Source organism: Aspergillus neoniger (assembly GCF_003184625.1).
Source record: "Aspergillus neoniger CBS 115656 unplaced genomic scaffold BO87scaffold_2, whole genome shotgun sequence".
NCBI classification, from domain to species: Eukaryota; Fungi; Ascomycota; class Eurotiomycetes; order Eurotiales; family Aspergillaceae; genus Aspergillus; species Aspergillus neoniger.
Window position 1 is genome coordinate 139,008 of NW_020291130.1, and position 18,439 is coordinate 157,446.

Below are 18,439 nucleotides of genomic sequence, written 5' to 3' on the forward strand. Positions count from 1 at the left end.
GATTCAGTAAGTAGTAAGAAGTATAATACAGTAATCTATTATCGCTCATCTATAAACAACCCATGCATATATATCTCCCAAAACCAAAATAATACATAAACCTCCAAAAGGACACACACACAACAGACAGATCAATCATGGTATAGATACACCCCCTTTCGAATGCTCAATCAGACAGCCAAAGCATCTATCTTCTCCTTCTCCTTCTCCTTCCTCTCCTTCTCCCTCCTCAACTTCCCCCCCTCCCTCCGTCTCCTATACACAATCCCCCCAACCTCGCGATTAATCTCACGTCTCCGCATCCCAAAGGCCTCGAACCTCTTAATACAGAAATCCAGAACCTCTTCAGCAGGATTACTCTTCACACCGCCCTGGCCTTCAAAGCCATAATACTCCGCCACAGCAGCCTGCGCGATAATCCTCACCGTCATGGGGTTTGGCATCGTGGCCTTCTCCCTCGCACGCTTGAAGTACTTGGCATCGAAGTGCGGATCGCCCTTCGCGGGGTTCCGCTCCTTGCCGAGATAGAATCTCTCGATGCCTCCTTCTTGGAGACGGCGCGAGGTGGGGGACTTCGTGTCGAGACACCATTTGTCGTAGAAGCGTTGGCCGGCGGCGCTGCCGCGGGTGTCGACGATGGCGGAGAGGAGGGTGTGGAAGGCTGTTGTGGGGATGTAGGGGATGGCGTTGCGAGAGGTATTGTTGGTGGTGGTGGTGGTGGTTTTGTTGTGGGGGAGGGAGTTGGAGAGGGAGGCGGCGAGGTCGTGGAGGGTGCCTGGGATGGAGAGGAAGATGTTGTGGAGGCCGGAGATGGCGCGTTCTTGGAAGCGGGAGGTGGCGATGTGGGTTGGTTCGTTATAGACGCCCGTGAGGAGGCGGGAGAGGAGGTCTTTGGCGCGGGTGAGGGAGGTGGTGGTATCTTGGAGGGTTGAGGGGTCTGGGGGTGGTTGTTGTCGGTAGATGGTGTGCTCGAGACGGATGATCTCTGCTGCGAGCGCGGTGGCGTTGCTCTGGCCCCAGGATTTGGCGCGGTAGTCGCGGAGGTATTCGAAGAGTTTGGTGACTGCGTCCCATTGGTGTAAAGCGATGCGGGAGTTGAGGAGTGCGCGAAGGGTGTTGGAGGAGAGAGGTTGGGAGAGGGATTGAACGACTGCGTCGCAGAGGGCCGCATTCCGGGTGGCTGTAGCGTAGCGGATAATGGACGGAGCTAGGGCTTGGTCGCCATAAGAGCGGGGAGGGACTGGGGGGCCGTCGATGTCGTCGGAGTAAAAGAGCCAGTTGCCGAATGAGAAGGCGCGCGATACGGTGATTAGGTCGATCAGCTCGGCCAGGGTGACGCTGGACAGTTGCGGCATGGATGATTCGAAGGGTTCGGCGGAATTCAAATCATCAAGGTCGAGGGTAGGGAGCACGACGCCAGGTCGATCAACGCGCGAAGAGAAGAATTCGTCGATGCGCTGCATCTTGCTGCTGTCGACGATGGCTTGCAGCCAGGAGAATGCGTTCAGGGCGTCACCGCAGAAACGCTTCGACGAATAGAACCGGATGTTGTACTCGATCAGGCCAACCAAGGCAGCTGTGTCATCGTACAGCTGTGACGGGCTCATTCGGGTCAACGCATCTTCATTTACATGGTGGAGGTCGGTATCCCAGGGCGGAACGACGCACGGCGTGATCCGAAGGAAGTCTTCGAATATCCGGGGGTCGGCTTCCGGCTTGAGGCCTCCTGATTCCACAACCCGCACGGTGAACCAGTTCGATGTTCTGCGCGTGGGCAGTAATTTGCCGTCGTCCGTTGACGGGGCAATCGCGAACTTGAGACTAGAAGCATAGCGCAAGAGGGCGCTCGGTGACATACCTCTGAAACCGAGGCCTAGGTATACCTGATTGGGAAGGCTATCCAGCAAGGCCGCGGCCACTTCAGTACTCATGGTTCGCTTTCCGAGCCCGCGGAAAGGCGTCGGACTATGCCGCTTTCGCAGCATCGTAGAGCGCTCCTGGTGGCCGGGCTGTCGCCAAGTCTCTTCCTGGTCGACTTTAGTCTGCCAGACCGACCCAGAGTCATCGAGTAAGGGCTTCCAGCTCTGAAACTTCCAGGCCTGATCTCCTGCCTTGCTTGTCATTCGATCAATTAGCCATACTCCCTCCTCGATGTGACCATGTTCGACACAGCACCAGAGGATAAACTCCAGCCAAATCTCCGGCCCAAGCTCACGAACCCCCATTTTGAACGGAAGATAAGGCGAATCCTCGCCAGCAGCAGCCGCTTTAGCAGCAACCTCCGCTTCATGAACCAGCCACGCAGCGTCAGACAGGACACTCATGATATGACTGGAAAGCAGATGCATTCCCGGAGGTCGGAAGGTAGCTTGATGACTATCCGGCGGGACGTACTTATACACCCTATCGGAGATAGCATCAGAGTGGTGCAGCCGAGCTAGGATCTGAAATACATGAGACATAGCCAGCTTCGACTCGTTAGGCGAAGCATCAGCAGCCTCCAGCACGATAGACCCCAAGCTCTGCCACACCTCAGCCATAAATCGTTTCGAATGGTCATCCGCATACGGCCGCTCCGTGAAAGCATCCAAGCTCGTCATATCCGACACCGGCAGGGCGTTCGAAGCCGCCTGCGGAATTTTCGGAGCCTGCGACTCAGACCTATCCGTCAGCTCATCCAGCGAGAGCCCCTGTCCCAGACCCCAATCATAGCTAGACAAAGGTCTAGAAGGTATCGTGACCTCCTTAAGCGAGTCCGCAGCATCAAGCAAACGATTAATCAAGAACTGCACAGCGGGCCAATTATTCAACCGGAAACCAACATACGCCAGCAAATCAATCTTCCCGGAATCCCGCGCATGCAACAGTAAATTAGCCAATTCAATCGTCTGCGCAAAATAAGCTGCTGAATCGGTTCGAACCACATTGTCATCCGAAACATCGTCACTGTTTGTATGACCACCGTCGCTATCTCTCCGCAACGAAGGTGGCAGGTACTGATCCAGCCTTGCAATCCAAGCCTCCGGATCACTCTGATCTGGTCCTGCGATAGGACATCTCTTCATTTCCACCCTAACATAGTCTTGCAGCAATTGGCGATTGATCGGAGGACCGGCCCCGACGGAGAACTGGCGGCGACTCCATTGTCGTCGCCTATCGGGGAAAGGTCCCCGGCTTGCGGACGCGAGTGTGTGTCGGGGGACGAGACGACGGAGGATCGAAGGGTGGAGGACGGAGGAAGATCCGCGGTCCAGGCACGGCAGACGAGCTGGACTCAGGCACCTTTTCATGACACGACGGAGGAGGTAGCGGAGGAGACCTGCGGGCGGAGGAAATCCAAATCTCGATGTGACCGTCGGACGGACGTTCTGTGGCGCATGTCTAATCGTTGAGATGGGTCGGCATTCCTCGAGCTGAGCGGACAAGGCGTGGGCCTGGTAATAACCGGCGACTTGGGGGGAAGCTGTTGGAGGGAAGCGAAAGCTTTGGATGCTTTTCGTCGCCGCCGAAGAGAAAAGCTTCGCCGGGGAAATTCATCCTGCTGAGTCAGCGTGTTGCGGTCAGCCAATCACAGCATGGCATATTCATATCACGGTCTAGATCGATGGATGGAATTTATAACAGAGATATGATGAGGTCCATTGTATTTCAGTACACAATAAAATATCATCCTATAAAAAGCCAATTAGACCCTAAAGCTCCGGTCACCTCTATCCCATCTCGTGTATCGTTGCAGTAGCCACCAGTTCCAGCCTGTATCACCCGGTTCTATCCATCACACCCTATAAAACACCAGTCGCCCTGCGTGATATCGTAGACGTTGATAGAAATACATGCCATAAACATACTTTCAATAACAGAAAAGAAAAGAGAAAAGAGAAGGAAAAAAAGACTTGAGAGTCAATCCCAATAGACAAGAGGTATAGAGCATGGCTGGCTCGCACGGAATGGGGATGACAATAATCATCAGGCGCGAAATAGCCACAACGAATGGCAAGGTTGCGCTCTCCAAGCAAACAACCAAGGACATTCACGTTTCACCCCATGGTTTCTCATCGGTAGAGGAAGGGAAGAATGAGCGGATGAATTCCCCGCTGATCGGATCGTACGGGAAATACGAGTCCCCGGGACCGGAGTTCAACTCCGAATTCGTGGACAACGGGTTGGAAGCTGGCATCGCCAAGCCCTGGAAAGGCTGGTCGATCTGAGCGAACAACATGTTGGGTTGCTGATTCATCTGAAGAGGAGCTGAGGCTGAATTGTTCATATCTGATGCCGCAGGGTTGTAGAAGGTTGGTCCCGCGTGTATGGACTGTTCCGGCTGGTTCGGATAGCCAGGTTGTGTACCGTTGAGCGCCTGGCTCTGATCCTGGGCCCGAGGCTGAGCCTCATAGCCACACACGGGCAAGTCACTAATGTCGTAGCTCATACCTGCAGCAATCTGCCGGAGGCTGCCATAACATAACTCCCATGCGCGTCGAGATGCAAGACTGTTCTCAGACATTGCGAAGAGCCAGCGAATGGCTTTTTTGGCGGCGTGTAGAAAATTTACCTCCTCATCTGGCATATGAATACTGCCGAAAGACAACTCCAACAGCAGCACGGTCGTTGCCTGCATAAGATAGTGCAGAATGCACCACCACGGGCAAATATCGTAGAGACGAGCAGCGTCAGGCACATCAGGGATCAAGTCGAGCATCTTTCGGGCAGAGTCTAGTGATATCACCGCCATTTCATGGCTGAATGTCTCCTTCTTGTTAGACGCCGTCTGTCGTGCGTCACGGCGACATAAACACGGTCGTCCTAGCGTAATGCGCGCGCTGTAGTAGTGGAAGGCGAGGAATAGCTTGCCACGCAAGGTATCTGCTGGCTGGTCTTCCCGTCGAGTGAAATCATAGGACTCATGGAGATTGGCGTACCACACGTCAGTGCGGGCTCGCAGCTCACCAATGCGGTTCTCAATGTGGCCCCATGGAATGGAAACGCAATCCAGTGAGTACACACGGTTGACAATCTCCTGTGAAATAACTGCAAGGTCGACGTAGTACAGGAATCCAAGAGCACTTGAGGGCGGAAGGCTTCTCAGCCATGCCGGATCACGCGGTTTATCTGTCGTCTGAGCGTTTCGACCCCCTTTGGGATTAGATGGCATTTGCCGCACAGAGATGCAGGCGAGGGCCGTATCAATGTATTCCTGGCGTAGTTCGGGCTCGTTCAAAAGCTTGGTCGCTGCAGCTTCCACCAATTGATCTTCTTCAAAGGGGAGAGGGAACGGTGTGGTACAGATACCGTCGGTAATGGTCGTAGCTCGACCAGTCATGATGCCCAGCATGTGCTCAAATGTGTATAGACACCACCACACCCTATAGCGTGCCTCCTTGGATATGTTGGCCGTTCCCTCGCTGGAGTTCTTCATGTTCAACCCGAGAGTGACTGCAGAACGAACGGCCAATGCGGCAATTCGCCAAGCCCTTTTGAATGTCGGATTAGAACAAACACATTTGGCTAGAGGGTTCTTTAGAGCTGCTTACCTGTTGATCTGGTCCGACGCAAGTAGATAGTAGGCGATCAGACCTTCGACCTGCACCTGCTGGAGATCGGGGTGACTAAAAAGCACATCGCCGTTCATGCTCAAAATCCGAGCTCGCGTCAGATACACCAGATGGTCATTCTCATCACCCCGCCACGGGGCCCGCGTAAGATGTGCATGCTTGGCGGAAATGGCGAATATCATGTTCAGGATAGCCAACCACTTGTCCCCTGGCCGTGCAGCGCTCTCGAAGAACGTTTTGTATTGCGCCCGAAAGAGGGTCCGGCTGATGATAGGATAGAATGGGTGGACCGTATCGAGGTAGTCTTCGAAGAATTTATCTGCCACTTTGCGCGGCGGCATCCAGTACACATGCACAGGACCTGGCACCGAGATATCCATGTCGTCTAGATGGTAGTTGACGGAGTGAATGGCAAATTCGCCCTCATGTTCTGCCTCGTAGGGGCCCGGCAGTTTGCGAGCACGATGCTCGGCCTCCATGCGCACCCGCTGCATCCAAGTAACTTCGGAGTTCTTCCCCATATAACCAGTGGCTCTGGAACTCGGAGTGCGGTTCACATCTTCCTCAACCCGATCGATCGCATCCAAAGATCCGATGGACGAAGGAGAGGTCACCTCATCATCGTTGTCTTCGTCCTGGGGTGTCACCGAGCTGGACTGAGTACCTTCGCCGCTACCGCTGCCGCTATAGGAGTGCTGGTCGGGGTTAGTGACTTCGCGGGACTAGCATAGACATTCGTTTCGTGGAGCGTCAAAACCGGGATATCTCTAACCTTTTCCAACACCGTTTTTATACGCTCCGCAGCCCGACCATCGACAATAGTACCAAGATCTCGCAGTAAGTTCTCATAGTCTGTAACCCTCACAGCAAGTTTATCCAATTCCCTAGAAACATCAATATCAATTCCTCACCCTCAGTACCAAAAGACAACAAAAAACAGCAACCAACATACCCTTTCGTCCGCTCCCGCCAAGAGATCGGATACCGACAACTTATCCTCAACTCCTTGCACTGCCGACACACGGGCGTATCACCACTACATTTCGTCTTCCGTTGCCTACAGGACTCACACGCCAGCGGAACTCGTCTGGTATATCGCGGTGCTGCAGCCGAACGCTGTCGAGGGATGGCGACTTTGCTGCTCCCCGTGGACAGAAGCTGCTTCTTTTCGGCATGCGCGGGACGGGTGGCCAATCTGGGTTTCTGAGGGTTATGCGACGAGGTGCCCGGAAGAGCCGGCGGATGCGCGGTAGGCACGACAATAGATGGACCATCGGTATGAGGATGAAGGGGGATATCGCCCTGCGAGAGGCCCTCATCAAGCTGGGAAAACCCAGGCGTCTCCATGGTTTTTTTCTCCCACGATAGATGGTTTCTGGAAGAGTAACGCCACAGCACACCAGTCGAATCGCCGAGAGAAATAACAGCCGGTCACGTGGTATTTCTTGGGTCCGAATAAGATTCTTTGGATGAGAATTGGCTGGATATATTTTGCGATTTGGAAGGCGATGAACCACACCGGTCAATACTTCAGGCGGACGTATGAGAAAGACCCAGCCAAGGTTTGAAGCATGATGTCGCGCGGGGACCGAGTGCGAACCGGGCTTCTAAACCGGGATCAAGGAGCAGAAGACCAGGCGCAAAGTCAAGGTCGCAAATGAATCGATGAAGGTAAGAGGATATTGATGTGCCCTGAAGAGGATAGGAATGCAGAGAAGCACGAAGATGGGGGGGGTAAGTCTGGAACCGAAAGTGCAGGGGATTCGGGATGAAGAGGGGCGTGCGGCGGGATAAGAACTACTATGGCATCCTACTTCTACTACGAAGTACTAGATACGACCGACCACTCGAGACCATTGCAACAAAGTACTTTGTCCCCCTTCCACTGCCCGCCAACCAACCAGAACCTTCCAAATTCGTCCACCGCCTACATGACTAAGAGTAGTAGCATGACGTCATGGAAGTCCAGTGCCTTCTAGTGCCTGAGGTATCCACTCATCCCAGCATCTCTCTCTCTTTCTGGACACAGGAAACTTCTGCCATGGTGCTACATCTCTTCTCATAGGTCGGGCTTTTTCACTCCCTGCAACAACCGCTACTTTGGCATGTCTCGTTCCTGCAGTCACGCCAAATGGCCCTCCCACATTCCAGGAAGGATCCGGTCATCCACATTCCCCAGGGCGCGGGAGACCGTGCGTCTATCAGGCACAGCAGACGTTCAGGTAGATATCTACTCACTATGATGAAAGGGCATACGAGGATGAAGGAGCTACTTCAACTACAAAAGCAGAGAGTGAACAGGCACATGGTTCTCGTCAGATCTAACCCTTGCGGGGAATTTTTTGGATTCAGAGGCCACAGGCGCTAAGCATACATAGTCAGACATCAAGCATATCCCAGTGTTTTTCTTTCTCCCTGGTCCTCTCCTTCCTTCGGCCGTATTCATCATCACCTGCTTCGGGCTTCATCTCTCCTTGCCCATCATTTGAGAAGAACTTGCAAATTCAAACCCCCAGAAAACGATCAATCAGATACATCACGGCCAGCCAGGGGATATAATAAAAAAATCAAGACGGTCAGAGAGTGAGAAAGGGTAAAGAGTATATATGTACAGGCGCAGCAGGCGCAGGAGCCTCGCCGGAGATGGCGGGGTCAAAACAAGATGCAGCAAGGTTGCGAAACGGGCATTAAACAAATAGAAACTGTACAAGATTAGGTCAAACGGAGTATCAAGGTGGTGTAGGTGAGCAGCCGGCTCAACAGGCCGGCTACAGCGGGAGTGGAGATGGAAGGAGTTTGTTTGGTTTTCAACTCCCCGAGAAAGGAACACACGATCCAAACGCCTCTAGTCTATCGATGGGTGGATGAGAAGTGCTGCGACGACGACGTTCAGATTTCCCCGAACATCTCGTCCAGCTCATCGACTTCCACGGTCTCGGGACTCTGCAGCTCTCGCCACGAATCAAAGACCATCTCGACATCCTGGCTGGCAAAGGCACTGGCTCCCAATGGCAGTTTGTCGTCCTGCTCATTGAGATCGGACATTTTCATGTCCAGATCGGGAAGCCCACTGTTCAGCATGTCGATGGAACGCTTGAGCGCCGATACCGGGGGGACGGTCAGGTCCTCCGGGAGGCTGATCTGAGGGGTGCGTCCGATGGTTTCGGATTGCGTCTCGCCATCCAGCCCGTCATCGGAAGCCACGCTCGTGCCAGACGAGATGGATGAGGCCACAGAGGTGAGGGACGGGGAGGGAGATGTGCCGAAGAGGGTGGCGACAGCAGCGTCATCAAGATCCTGCTGCTGCTGGAGATGATCTTGCAGAGGGGACTGCTGCTGGTATGCGTTGTGCGAGAAGTAGTCGCCATCCTGGTCGTCCGACATGCGATCACCGCTAATGGAGGAGAGAGGGCTGTCCTCCACGGAATCGGAAATGCTCATGGCGCCATCGTGCAACTCGCTCAGACCTTCCGAAAGAGCAGAAAAGCCACCTCCCGGAATCTGAAGCTGGCCTCCTTTTTGTTCCGAGGCCCGCTCACGGACGGCGCTGGCGGTTTGTGTGAACTCCTTCTCATCTCCTTCCAACGGCGGGGAGGCAGCACGGTTCGAGTGCATCAACCGCGCATGGTGGTGATCGTTAAAGTCGGTGCCAGATCTTGACGCACCGCCGGGGCCATTGCGACCGTCCAAGTCGATGGACTCTTCCTCGAAGTCAGGCGAGGACAAGTCGACCTCCGGACTGGGACTGAGGCGAGACCGCTCTCGCGCCATCGCGTCTTCCTCGTCTAGATCAGCGCTGGAGACACTGGGAGTGATATCCTTGCCCTCTACACCGGGGATGATGACATCGTCCGAGTTCTCTGGCAGAGGCTGACGGGGCAATGTCGTCAAGTAGTAGTACACTTTGCGCGGGTGAATAGGGACCAGTTCTTTTGCCAAAGGACAGGGCGCCAGAGCCGTCCACGGGCGCTTCATGTATGCACTTAACCTAGAAGATAAAAGGGCTGCAGGGTTCGCAGAGCTGTAAAGGAAAATAAACTCGTTAGTATGGCCAGCGACATAGGAGAGGGTAAAGATCAAAAGAGGGGCACGTACTTTGCGACATTCTCATTCAATGCGATAAGAACGGCAGCCAACTCCTTCACCAAATGAGGACGGTTTCCAGTCTTTTCCAACTGCTCAATCACACCAACCACAATGTCATCATTGATCCCCTCGGTGTCGATCTTAGTCGCGACAGTACCATCGGTGGGGGATGGCGGTGGCGTATGTTCCAAAGGACCGCGCCGCCCACTCTGACGTAGAGGAGCGGCGGATTCCTTGCCATCGGGAGTGCGCGCAGAGGAAGACGAGGAAGGCTCGGGAGATAGCGAGTATGCCGAGTCGTGCGACCTCTTCACTTTCTTGGAGGGAGGGAGCTGATCATCGGTCGCGTGAGGCGATTTCGTGGCGGAGGGAGAGCGGCGAGATGTATTAGGGAGGTGAATTCCCAAGGAGGGGAGCGACAACGACTTGCGACGTGTATTATAAGGCATAGTTGCGTAGTCGGAAAAAAAGAAGGAAGGGAAGGAAGGTGGTCAAAAAGGTGTAGTAGGGGTACAGTGGAAATAGGAGAACGATAGGCGATAATGGAAGTAGTAGTAGTAAAGTAGTATACCGATAACCACACAAAACACGAGGGAGGAACAATACAGTATAGAAACAGGGAAATAAAAGTAGCACTAAGAGTAGCAAGATAATAGTCTAATAACACACACACAGAGACACAGATAAACAGACAGATAGAGAGACAAGAAACAATAGGATAGGAAGGAGATGGTGAGAAGGATTTGGGGGGGGAAAGGGGAAAGTAGGGTAAATGTTACAGGAAGTATGGTGCACAGGGGGGGGGATGAGGGAGGGAGGGAGGATGGATGAATGGATGGATGGGAAGGGAATGGGAGAGTTAGGGAAAGATGGGCGGCGGCGGCGGCGGTGATGATGATGAGATGCCGACCGGCTGCACGGGAAGATGGGGACAGGACAGAGAGGCAGAGAGAGCAATGGAAAGGCGAGGGAATGGGAATGGAATAATCACCGGAACGATCGTTGGCCAGTTAGAGACCGGCCGTACTTACCGTCGGAACAGGAAGCAGCAACGATGGTAATCGAAATAGTAATGGAAATAACAATAGGAAGGCACGAAGCCTGAGGAATCCGTTCCGTGAGGTGGATATGTTCAAGGTGGGATAAGTTTGGATGTGATGGTTTCCACCCTTCGAAAAGAAAAATTTTCTTTTTTTTTTCCTCTGCTCTCTCTTTTGCGCCCCGGGTGAAAATTAAAATGGGCAAAAACGGGTGGATGTTTTAGGGTGGCGATTATTGGTTCGACGCACGATGGGGGGTGAATTTTATTGGGGATTTCCAGGAATGCCGGGATGGGAACTGGAACTGGTGTGCCCCCCTCCGATTCCCTCCATTAAAAGGAAAAATGAGAAGAAAAAATAAAAAATAAAATAAATTTGAAGCTGTGTCTTGTTTTTGTTATTCCATTCTAGGGGATTGTTATCGCTGCTTTTGGATCTATCTCTTTCTTCTTGAGCAAGCCCCCACAGTCGGAAGATTGAATACAATCTACTAAGAAGAGACTAGAGGATGTACACATCTACACCGCTTTATCCCAATTCCCTATCCTCAAAGGAAAGAAAGAAAAACGTCCGTGTGTCGCGACCAAAGCAACCCAAGCACTGAAAAGAGCGTCAACTGGACACACACTGGGAAGGAGACCGGCCGAGGGCGAAAGATGGGCGAGAAGCGAAACTAAAACACGGCCGATGGACTGAAGGGGCAAAAAGTACGGTGGAACCAACCATGTGTCTATGACGACCAGAATGAAAGCCCGCGATGATGATTGGTGGAGGAGACCGTGATCAACTGAGGTTCTGCATGGACTCCATGATGGAGTATGCTCCGTGGAGTCAATCCAAGGGAGGGCGTATCGGGTAGCTACTGCTGGCTAACCTGCAGCTCACTAGAACGCCTTGGGACCTGGTTGCTGCGCAGAAATTTTTCTGATAGATAGACAGAAACAAACAAGCCCTGCTCGAACATCCCTAACCCGCGATCAAGGCGACCGACCTACTTACTGACCTGACTTACTACTTCCAGCCCAGTTTCTTGAACTTCCAGACTAAAACTCGGAGTGGTTGTTTATTTGTTTTCTTTTTCTCACCGACAGATTCCGCGAAAATCGGACCATTTTTTGGGACTATCGGATTTGATGTTTTTTCTTTTTCCCTATCCTCGAACAAGTAACAAGTCTTCTGCTCGGTCGTTTTGTCTAAAAACTACGGGGCAATACTTCAAACTACAATGGTATATACTGTGTCCCTCCCACTGACGGGAAAACGGCGGCAACCACCTACGGGTAGATGCATCATAGCTTTAACACCTTCCATGGTACTCATCAGCCTAGCTTGAAGGAATGCTTTGGTCCATGACAAGTGGGTGTGAAGTGTGTTGGCCATGGGAGCCTAGTGCTGGTGACTCGAAAAAGTAGGACCAAACCTTGGGACAGAAAAAGGGACACACACCACCCTCGAAAAAATAAAAGAAAAAAATGAAAGGAAGGGAAAAAGCACTACACACAAGAGCCTTACACTAGCGCATAGCGCTGCTGCAGGCGCTAGCCTTCCAAGTTACTTGACTTATGCACTAACTTCGTAAGAGAAATGGAGGCAGGCAAAAACGCAACGAATCACAGTGTACACAGCAGCTCCACCTACAACCGCGGTCCCAAGGATAATCGTTCCTAACGTCGCCGTTTGGAGCCTATGGCGAATCAGATCGGCGAGAGTGGAGTAGATGCCGGGTCGTCTAGAAGATTGGAAGAGGACCCAATCGGATGGATGAGAGGTCGCGCTAAGACCAGAGCTGGACAAAGGGCACAGCGCGCTCCTTTCTGCATGGAACCCGGGCCTCGCCACTCGTAGTCTTGGCTGGGGGAAGCCTGTGGATTTGGGATACCGCGACGAGGCTGTCATGCATATTGCTGTGCACTGCAGTAGCAGGGGGAGCTGGCCAGTCTCTTGTAGATAGATAGTGGTTGATAGGACAGAATATACCTTTGGCCTCATCTATGCGATGTGTGTGTGTGCACACACACAGACACACATTCTAGTAAATATTATCTGCCTCTCCTACTGTAGATCGGGAAAATGAGCGATGTATCACATCTCAGCAAGGGATCACCAACCTTATGCGACAGGTGGACGGTTCACCAATCATCTGAGTCACTATCACCACCGATAGTTAACTATGAATCATTCCAGGTCTCATCTTCATACTCCATCGTTAGTTACCTATCTGTTGCCTAGGAGGAGAATGTTATCCATTGTTTCCAAGTATGTTCTCGACGGAGCAACAAAAAGAATAATGCAGACAAGACAATGGGTTGGTTACTTAGTCACAGCCACTCTCCACCCTCCACTTTCTCTCTCCACCATGCATTCATCATTGTACGTATGCAATTGTCATAGTTCCTGCAGTCCAGGGAATGCAATGCAGATGGACGGGAAGAGGATGGGTAGAGACGGAGAGGTGGGAGAGTGGGTAGGTAGGTAGAGTGGAAGGGGAAGTCGTACAACTCACATGCTGCAATGTATGTATGTATGTATGTATGTATGTATGTATGTACTTTATCTCCACTCTCTCTTCCGTGGCGGGCAGCATCTGCAGCTGGAATACAGCAGGACAGACAGACAGACAGGCTGGGAATTGAAGTTGTGTATCGTCATCGGCATCACATCATCATCCCACCTCTTCAGCTTCTGTCGGTGCACAGATCGTCAGGATTTCATGCACGGTACTCTTGGTGATGGATCTGTCCCACTATTCAGCTCTCGTATTCAAAGCACTGATGTGTCTATTTACTATCTATGCAAAGAAAGTATGTGTATACAGTAGATAGCAAGTAAGCGTCAGCCGGAGTATATCACTCCTGAATTCTAACTGCTATACTCCGTAGATAGTAGTCTAGATCAGGGCTCTCGGAACCCTGACCACTCAGTGACTACTACTATCTACTACTAACTCTCCGTACCTTTCAACGCAAAGTAAAATAGTAACCCTCACCCCAATAATAGATAGACCGCATGTTTCCCCTCCCTTCCTCCCTACATCTAAAGCATGTACCTAACCACCCCCAAACTTCAATATATCCATCAATACCTGCACTACACCGTCACAAACAAACAAACAGAGATATATTCTCCGCCCCTCCTATATAGATAAACTTTATCCTACATGCACATACACATACACACACAATACTTAAATTAATTATAGATAATATATACACTGTATCCTGTGAGGGGACATACATACACACATACACACAACACACAGGTAGCATCCCAGCCTAGCCTACATGTAGTTTAGTCCACGCCAACATCAGGGCCAACACATCTATGTTTACCCCGCAGACGCAGATCGAGAGCATCATCGTAATCACAACGCCATCTTGACTTCATCTCGACGATCTAATGCTTCTACTGTTCTCAGATGATCGGGTCAAACCTTGGTTTTGATGGATTTTCTCAACACCGGTTCTGGTTTGGAATTGTTGGCCCGGTGATGTGTTCGCGTCGCGTGACTGGGAAAATGGGGTGGGATACTATGGTGTTGGTTGTTGAGTAGCAGGTTAGAGTTTGGTATTAGGAATATTTTAGTATAATCCGGGGAGTATGGTATAAATGAGACTGGGGTTAAAGTAGTGGTTTGATGTTTCCGTTACTATAGTACCTTGGTTGGATTAGAAGTATATTTATTCATGTTTCCATACGAGAATGTCACTGGTTAGGTTAACTACTATGATCATAAGTATTATGCTTACCTCATTATTCAATATTATCTTTAGGCTACAGGATACAACTATATTTGAGGAGAATACGGAGTAATAGCGAGTAACTACAACGCGAAGTCATCTTTACATTGTGACCCAAACTGTCTAATTATTTAGTGACAACTATAAACCCCGCTATGCTTATTTACAAATACATCCAGTCATCAAAGTCTATCAAAATCCCTAGCTAGTAATATACAAGTGACATCTCCTATATCATCACTCCTCCCTCCTCGCTGGCCGCAAGACATACTTCCAAGTCGTCCCAAAGTGCCAGCGCTTCTCTTCTACCACCTCCAACCCACTATCCCGCACAATCTTCCCAATATCCCGATTCCACCAACACCCATGTCTATCCGCATGCGCCGACGCCAGATTATCCAAGATGCGATTGAGCCAATCATAATGCGACCGCCCGTGCTCCAACAACAAGATCTCACCCTTGTTCGGCTCAACAACCGTCCCCAGATGGCGCAACGTGCCCACCGGATCCGGCATCGAACAAAGTCCCATAGTCTGCACCACCGTATCATAATAACCCTCGTCACCCTTCCGTGACGGATCAACCGGACGCCTAGACACACCTGCCGCATCCTGCACCTCGAAGTTCACCGGCACCTCATGCTCCGGGAACTGTTTTGCAAACTTGGCCTTGGTGATCTCCACCATCTCCGGACTCAGATCCACAAATGTGACGGACCGGCATCCATGCACACCTACACGTCCCTTGTTATCGAGTCCCCTCCGCTGCCCGAGCTCATAATACTGGAGGTTTCGACCCGTACCGCAGCTGACTTCGAGGACATCGCCGCGTGCGCGACTGATCAGGTCTGCGCGCTTGGAGCCCATGCGCATAACTTTCTCGGACATTTCGACGTCTGCGTCGAAGGTGCGTGCGGTGTGATTGTAGCGGTCGGAGACATCGTGGGGGACGGAGAGGGATTGCGATTGGGTGACTTCGCGACGGTAGGAGGCATAGAGGTAGCCGATGTAGGTGCTGAGAGTGAGGGCGCTGACGCCGAGGATGGTCATGATTCTGGGGGATACGGGGGTGGGCGGAGGCGTCGATGGGAGGTCCTTGAGGTGTTGGTTGGCACGTTTAGGTAGGGTTTTGGGTCTGCATATTACAGCAAGTCAGTAGGCGTGGGCTGAATTTATTGCTGACGCAAAGCGACATGGGCAATGCGGAGTTCGTAAGGACTAACCCGGTGCCATCTGCTACTGGGAATCGAGGCGCTGGCTTGGAAGCAGAAGCAGAAGCAGGCAACTTGGCCTTCTTCAGCGCTGCTCGCCCGACTCGTGGTGCGCTCATGGTTGCGGCGACTGGAGTGATGTGGAATAAGGTGCGGAGGTGAGAGGAAAAGATGGAGAAGTTGGAGAAACTCAAAGATCGGACACCGACCGCCAAGACAATCAGGGCACGAGCTTGTTAATTTCATTTGCCAATGCGCCGTTATCGCTGCATCTCCGAATCATACCACCAACTATATAGTCTCTTTCTTCCCCTCATCCTTTGAGAGTCGACCTCCTCTCAATATACTCCATTCAGATCCTCGCCTTCTCTCTTATCATTATATCTTGTTCCTCCACCCGCAACATGTCACTCCCCGCCAACATTCTTATTGTCGGCGGAGGGGTCTTCGGCCGTAAGTCGCACCACACACACCGCACCCATTTTCCCCCCGGATTTCCAGCATGAGCCAAATTGCTCATTCAATCCAGTATCTACTGCGCTCTCCCTCTCGCACCGTCATCCCAACTCTCAGATCACCCTCCTGGAAGCCTCCCCGATAATCCCGAACCCGCACGGCTCTTCCGTCGACTCCTCCCGTATTGTTCGTGCCGACTACTCCCAACCACACTACGCCAAACTCGCCGCCGAAGCCCTTAATCTCTGGCGCAACACCGAGTGGGGCAAAGAAGGCCGATACACCCAGAACGGTCTTCTCCTGGTCTATCCCCCCGGTAGTACCAATGCCCGCGACTACGCCAACAAGAGCTACGAAAACGTCAAGCAAATCCCCGGCCAAGATGTCGAACTCCTCCCCACTCGCGAGGAGGTCGCGCGTGTCGCCCCGGCCTACGGAGTGAACCGCAGCGTTGCAGGTGGCTATGTCAACTGGGGCTCAGGCTGGTCCGACGCCGAAGCGGGTGTCCGGTACACCAAGCAGCGTCTGGACCAGGAAGGAAAGGTCATCTTCAAGACTGGCGACGTGAGCAGTCTCCGATACAGCAACGACAATACCAACAGAGTCACTGGCGTCAACCTTGCCGACGGATCATCCCTGACAGCCGACCTTGTCGTCCTCGCAACAGGAGCCTGGACCGCCAAGCTCGTCGATCTACGCGGTCGAACCGTTCAGACCGGTCAAGCGATCGCATACATCCGCATCTCAGACGAAGAACAGAAGCGTTTCGAGCACATGCCTACGATTCTTAACTTCGCGACGGGCATCTTCATCATCCCGCCGCGCAAAAACCTGCTAAAGATTGCCCGACATGCGTACGGTTACGTTAATCCTGTCCAGGTCCCGGTTCCTGGCACCACCAAGGACGAGGGACAGAACATGCATGTCAGTCTGCCAGAGAAGGGAGTGCCTATTCCTGCCGAAGGCGAAAAGGCATTCCGGGAGGCTTTGAAGGAACTGATTCCCTCCTTCGCGGATCGGCCATTCGCTGAGACTCGCGTTTGCTGGTACACTGATACGTGAGTGCCTATCCCCATTCAACTGTGTAATTGGTTGAATTCCTGGCTAATATATACAATTGATAACAGCCCTAATGGCGACTTTATCATAACATACCACCCCGACCATCCTGGCCTCTTCCTCGCCACGGGCGGCAGCGGTCACGGATACAAGTTCCTCCCCGTGCTGGGCGACAGGATCGTCGACGCACTGGAGGGTAAGCTGGATCCTGCGCTGCAGGATTTGTGGAAGTGGCCCGCTGCAGTGTCGGAGAGTCAATTCGATGGAACCGAGGATGGCAGTCGTTCAGGACCGAAGGGGTTGCGGTTGATGGACGAGTTGTTGAAGACGAGGAAGGCGAAGAGAGGTAGTTTGCTGTGAGGAAACAAAAATGGGGGTTATATAGATTAGAGTTTGCTGTTGTGTAGACTTAACTAGACTGTATATATTGACGGTGGAAATATGCAGTAAAAGATGTGTGTACGTATAGAGGTTGGGGACCCACTACGTGCACTTGGTCTGATAAAATGAAGAATTAGCGGATGTAAGAGACAAACCATAATCTGACTCGATGCTAGGAAATTTGGACGATTCGACTGCAAGCAAGACGTGTAATCGCGGTCTTGCTAGTATATCTATCAAATCACAGAAAGAAGTGACTTGGAAATGTTTTATCTACTCTCCTACTGAGTCCTTGTGCAAGAGTTTCCAGCCTCAACCACCCACCTATCCGCACCATAGCTTCTCACAAGTGTACTCATGCAAAATCAACAGCGGGGGCCAGTCAAAACTATATGTACCTGTAAATTAAACATGACACTTCCTCCTTACTACCTACAAAATCAGGATATGCCCTGAATATTTGCTGCATCGTACCCAATACCCAGCACAATGTGCTACTTACAGTCACCCGCCACCCCAGCAGCCATGGAACGACTCCCAATTTGTTCAAGCAGCAAAGAAGGCCGAGTCCATTCACGTTCAACAAATGAACTGGAACTATGCCTATCAGCACATCGTACCAAGGGACAAGGAGAGACAGATTAGGGCTTCAGGGAATGTTACGGATATGGTTGGTGGGTTGGTTGGTTGGCTTTACAGGGCGTTTGAAAACTTCAATTGTGGTTTCATCCAACACCGCTAGATAAGAGGTAAGTCTATTCTATCCTCTTACTTGAACTGACTTTCATCGTTTGTCTAATGTGTGTATGTTCATCAAACTCATATAAAGATGGGTAAGGTATCACCTTATTGATGTGGGCAAAATAAACCAATAGGGAACTACTAGCAAGTAGAAGGAAAATTACTACTCACTACTC

General features: G+C 51.8%; 5 protein-coding genes across 5 annotated transcripts; 1 reads left to right on the plus strand and 4 right to left on the minus strand.

Annotated features, from left to right (window-relative positions):
• Positions 1-170: 170 nt before the first annotated feature.
• Positions 171-6,899, minus strand: BO87DRAFT_297741 (C6 transcription factor; the record flags this gene model as incomplete). The annotated part of the gene is made up of 6 exons (XM_025619028.1): positions 171-3,368; positions 3,424-3,538; positions 4,035-5,471; positions 5,532-6,274; positions 6,325-6,436; positions 6,505-6,899. The coding sequence occupies 6 exons, from the start codon at positions 6,897-6,899 to the stop codon at positions 171-173; spliced, it is 6,000 nt and encodes a 1,999-aa protein (XP_025484475.1).
• Positions 6,900-8,128: 1,229 nt separating this feature from the next.
• BO87DRAFT_437847 (uncharacterized protein) lies at positions 8,129-10,087 on the minus strand (the record flags this gene model as incomplete). Its single annotated transcript, XM_025627868.1, has 2 exons — positions 8,129-9,573; positions 9,648-10,087. 2 exons carry the CDS (start codon positions 10,085-10,087, stop codon positions 8,442-8,444), a joined length of 1,572 nt encoding a protein of 523 aa, XP_025484476.1. The 3' UTR covers positions 8,129-8,441.
• Positions 10,088-12,148: 2,061 nt separating this feature from the next.
• Positions 12,149-12,950, minus strand: BO87DRAFT_75276 (uncharacterized protein). Its single transcript, XM_025629535.1, has 2 exons — positions 12,787-12,950; positions 12,149-12,733 (listed from the first exon to the last, which is right to left on the minus strand). The coding sequence occupies exon 2, from the start codon at positions 12,665-12,667 to the stop codon at positions 12,239-12,241; it is 429 nt and encodes a 142-aa protein (XP_025484477.1). The 5' UTR covers positions 12,668-12,733; positions 12,787-12,950; the 3' UTR covers positions 12,149-12,238.
• Positions 12,951-14,531: 1,581 nt separating this feature from the next.
• On the minus strand, positions 14,532-15,782 carry BO87DRAFT_348646 (class I SAM-dependent methyltransferase). The gene is made up of 2 exons (XM_025620981.1): positions 15,639-15,782; positions 14,532-15,550 (listed from the first exon to the last, which is right to left on the minus strand). Exons 1-2 carry the CDS (start codon positions 15,743-15,745, stop codon positions 14,653-14,655), a joined length of 1,005 nt encoding a protein of 334 aa, XP_025484478.1. The 5' UTR covers positions 15,746-15,782; the 3' UTR covers positions 14,532-14,652.
• Positions 15,783-16,030: 248 nt separating this feature from the next.
• Positions 16,031-17,661, plus strand: BO87DRAFT_454861 (NAD(P)/FAD-dependent oxidoreductase; the record flags this gene model as incomplete). Its single annotated transcript, XM_025628597.1, has 3 exons — positions 16,031-16,079; positions 16,156-17,140; positions 17,210-17,661. 3 exons carry the CDS (start codon positions 16,031-16,033, stop codon positions 17,499-17,501), a joined length of 1,326 nt encoding a protein of 441 aa, XP_025484479.1. The 3' UTR covers positions 17,502-17,661.
• Between the last annotated feature and the right edge of the window lie 778 nt (positions 17,662-18,439).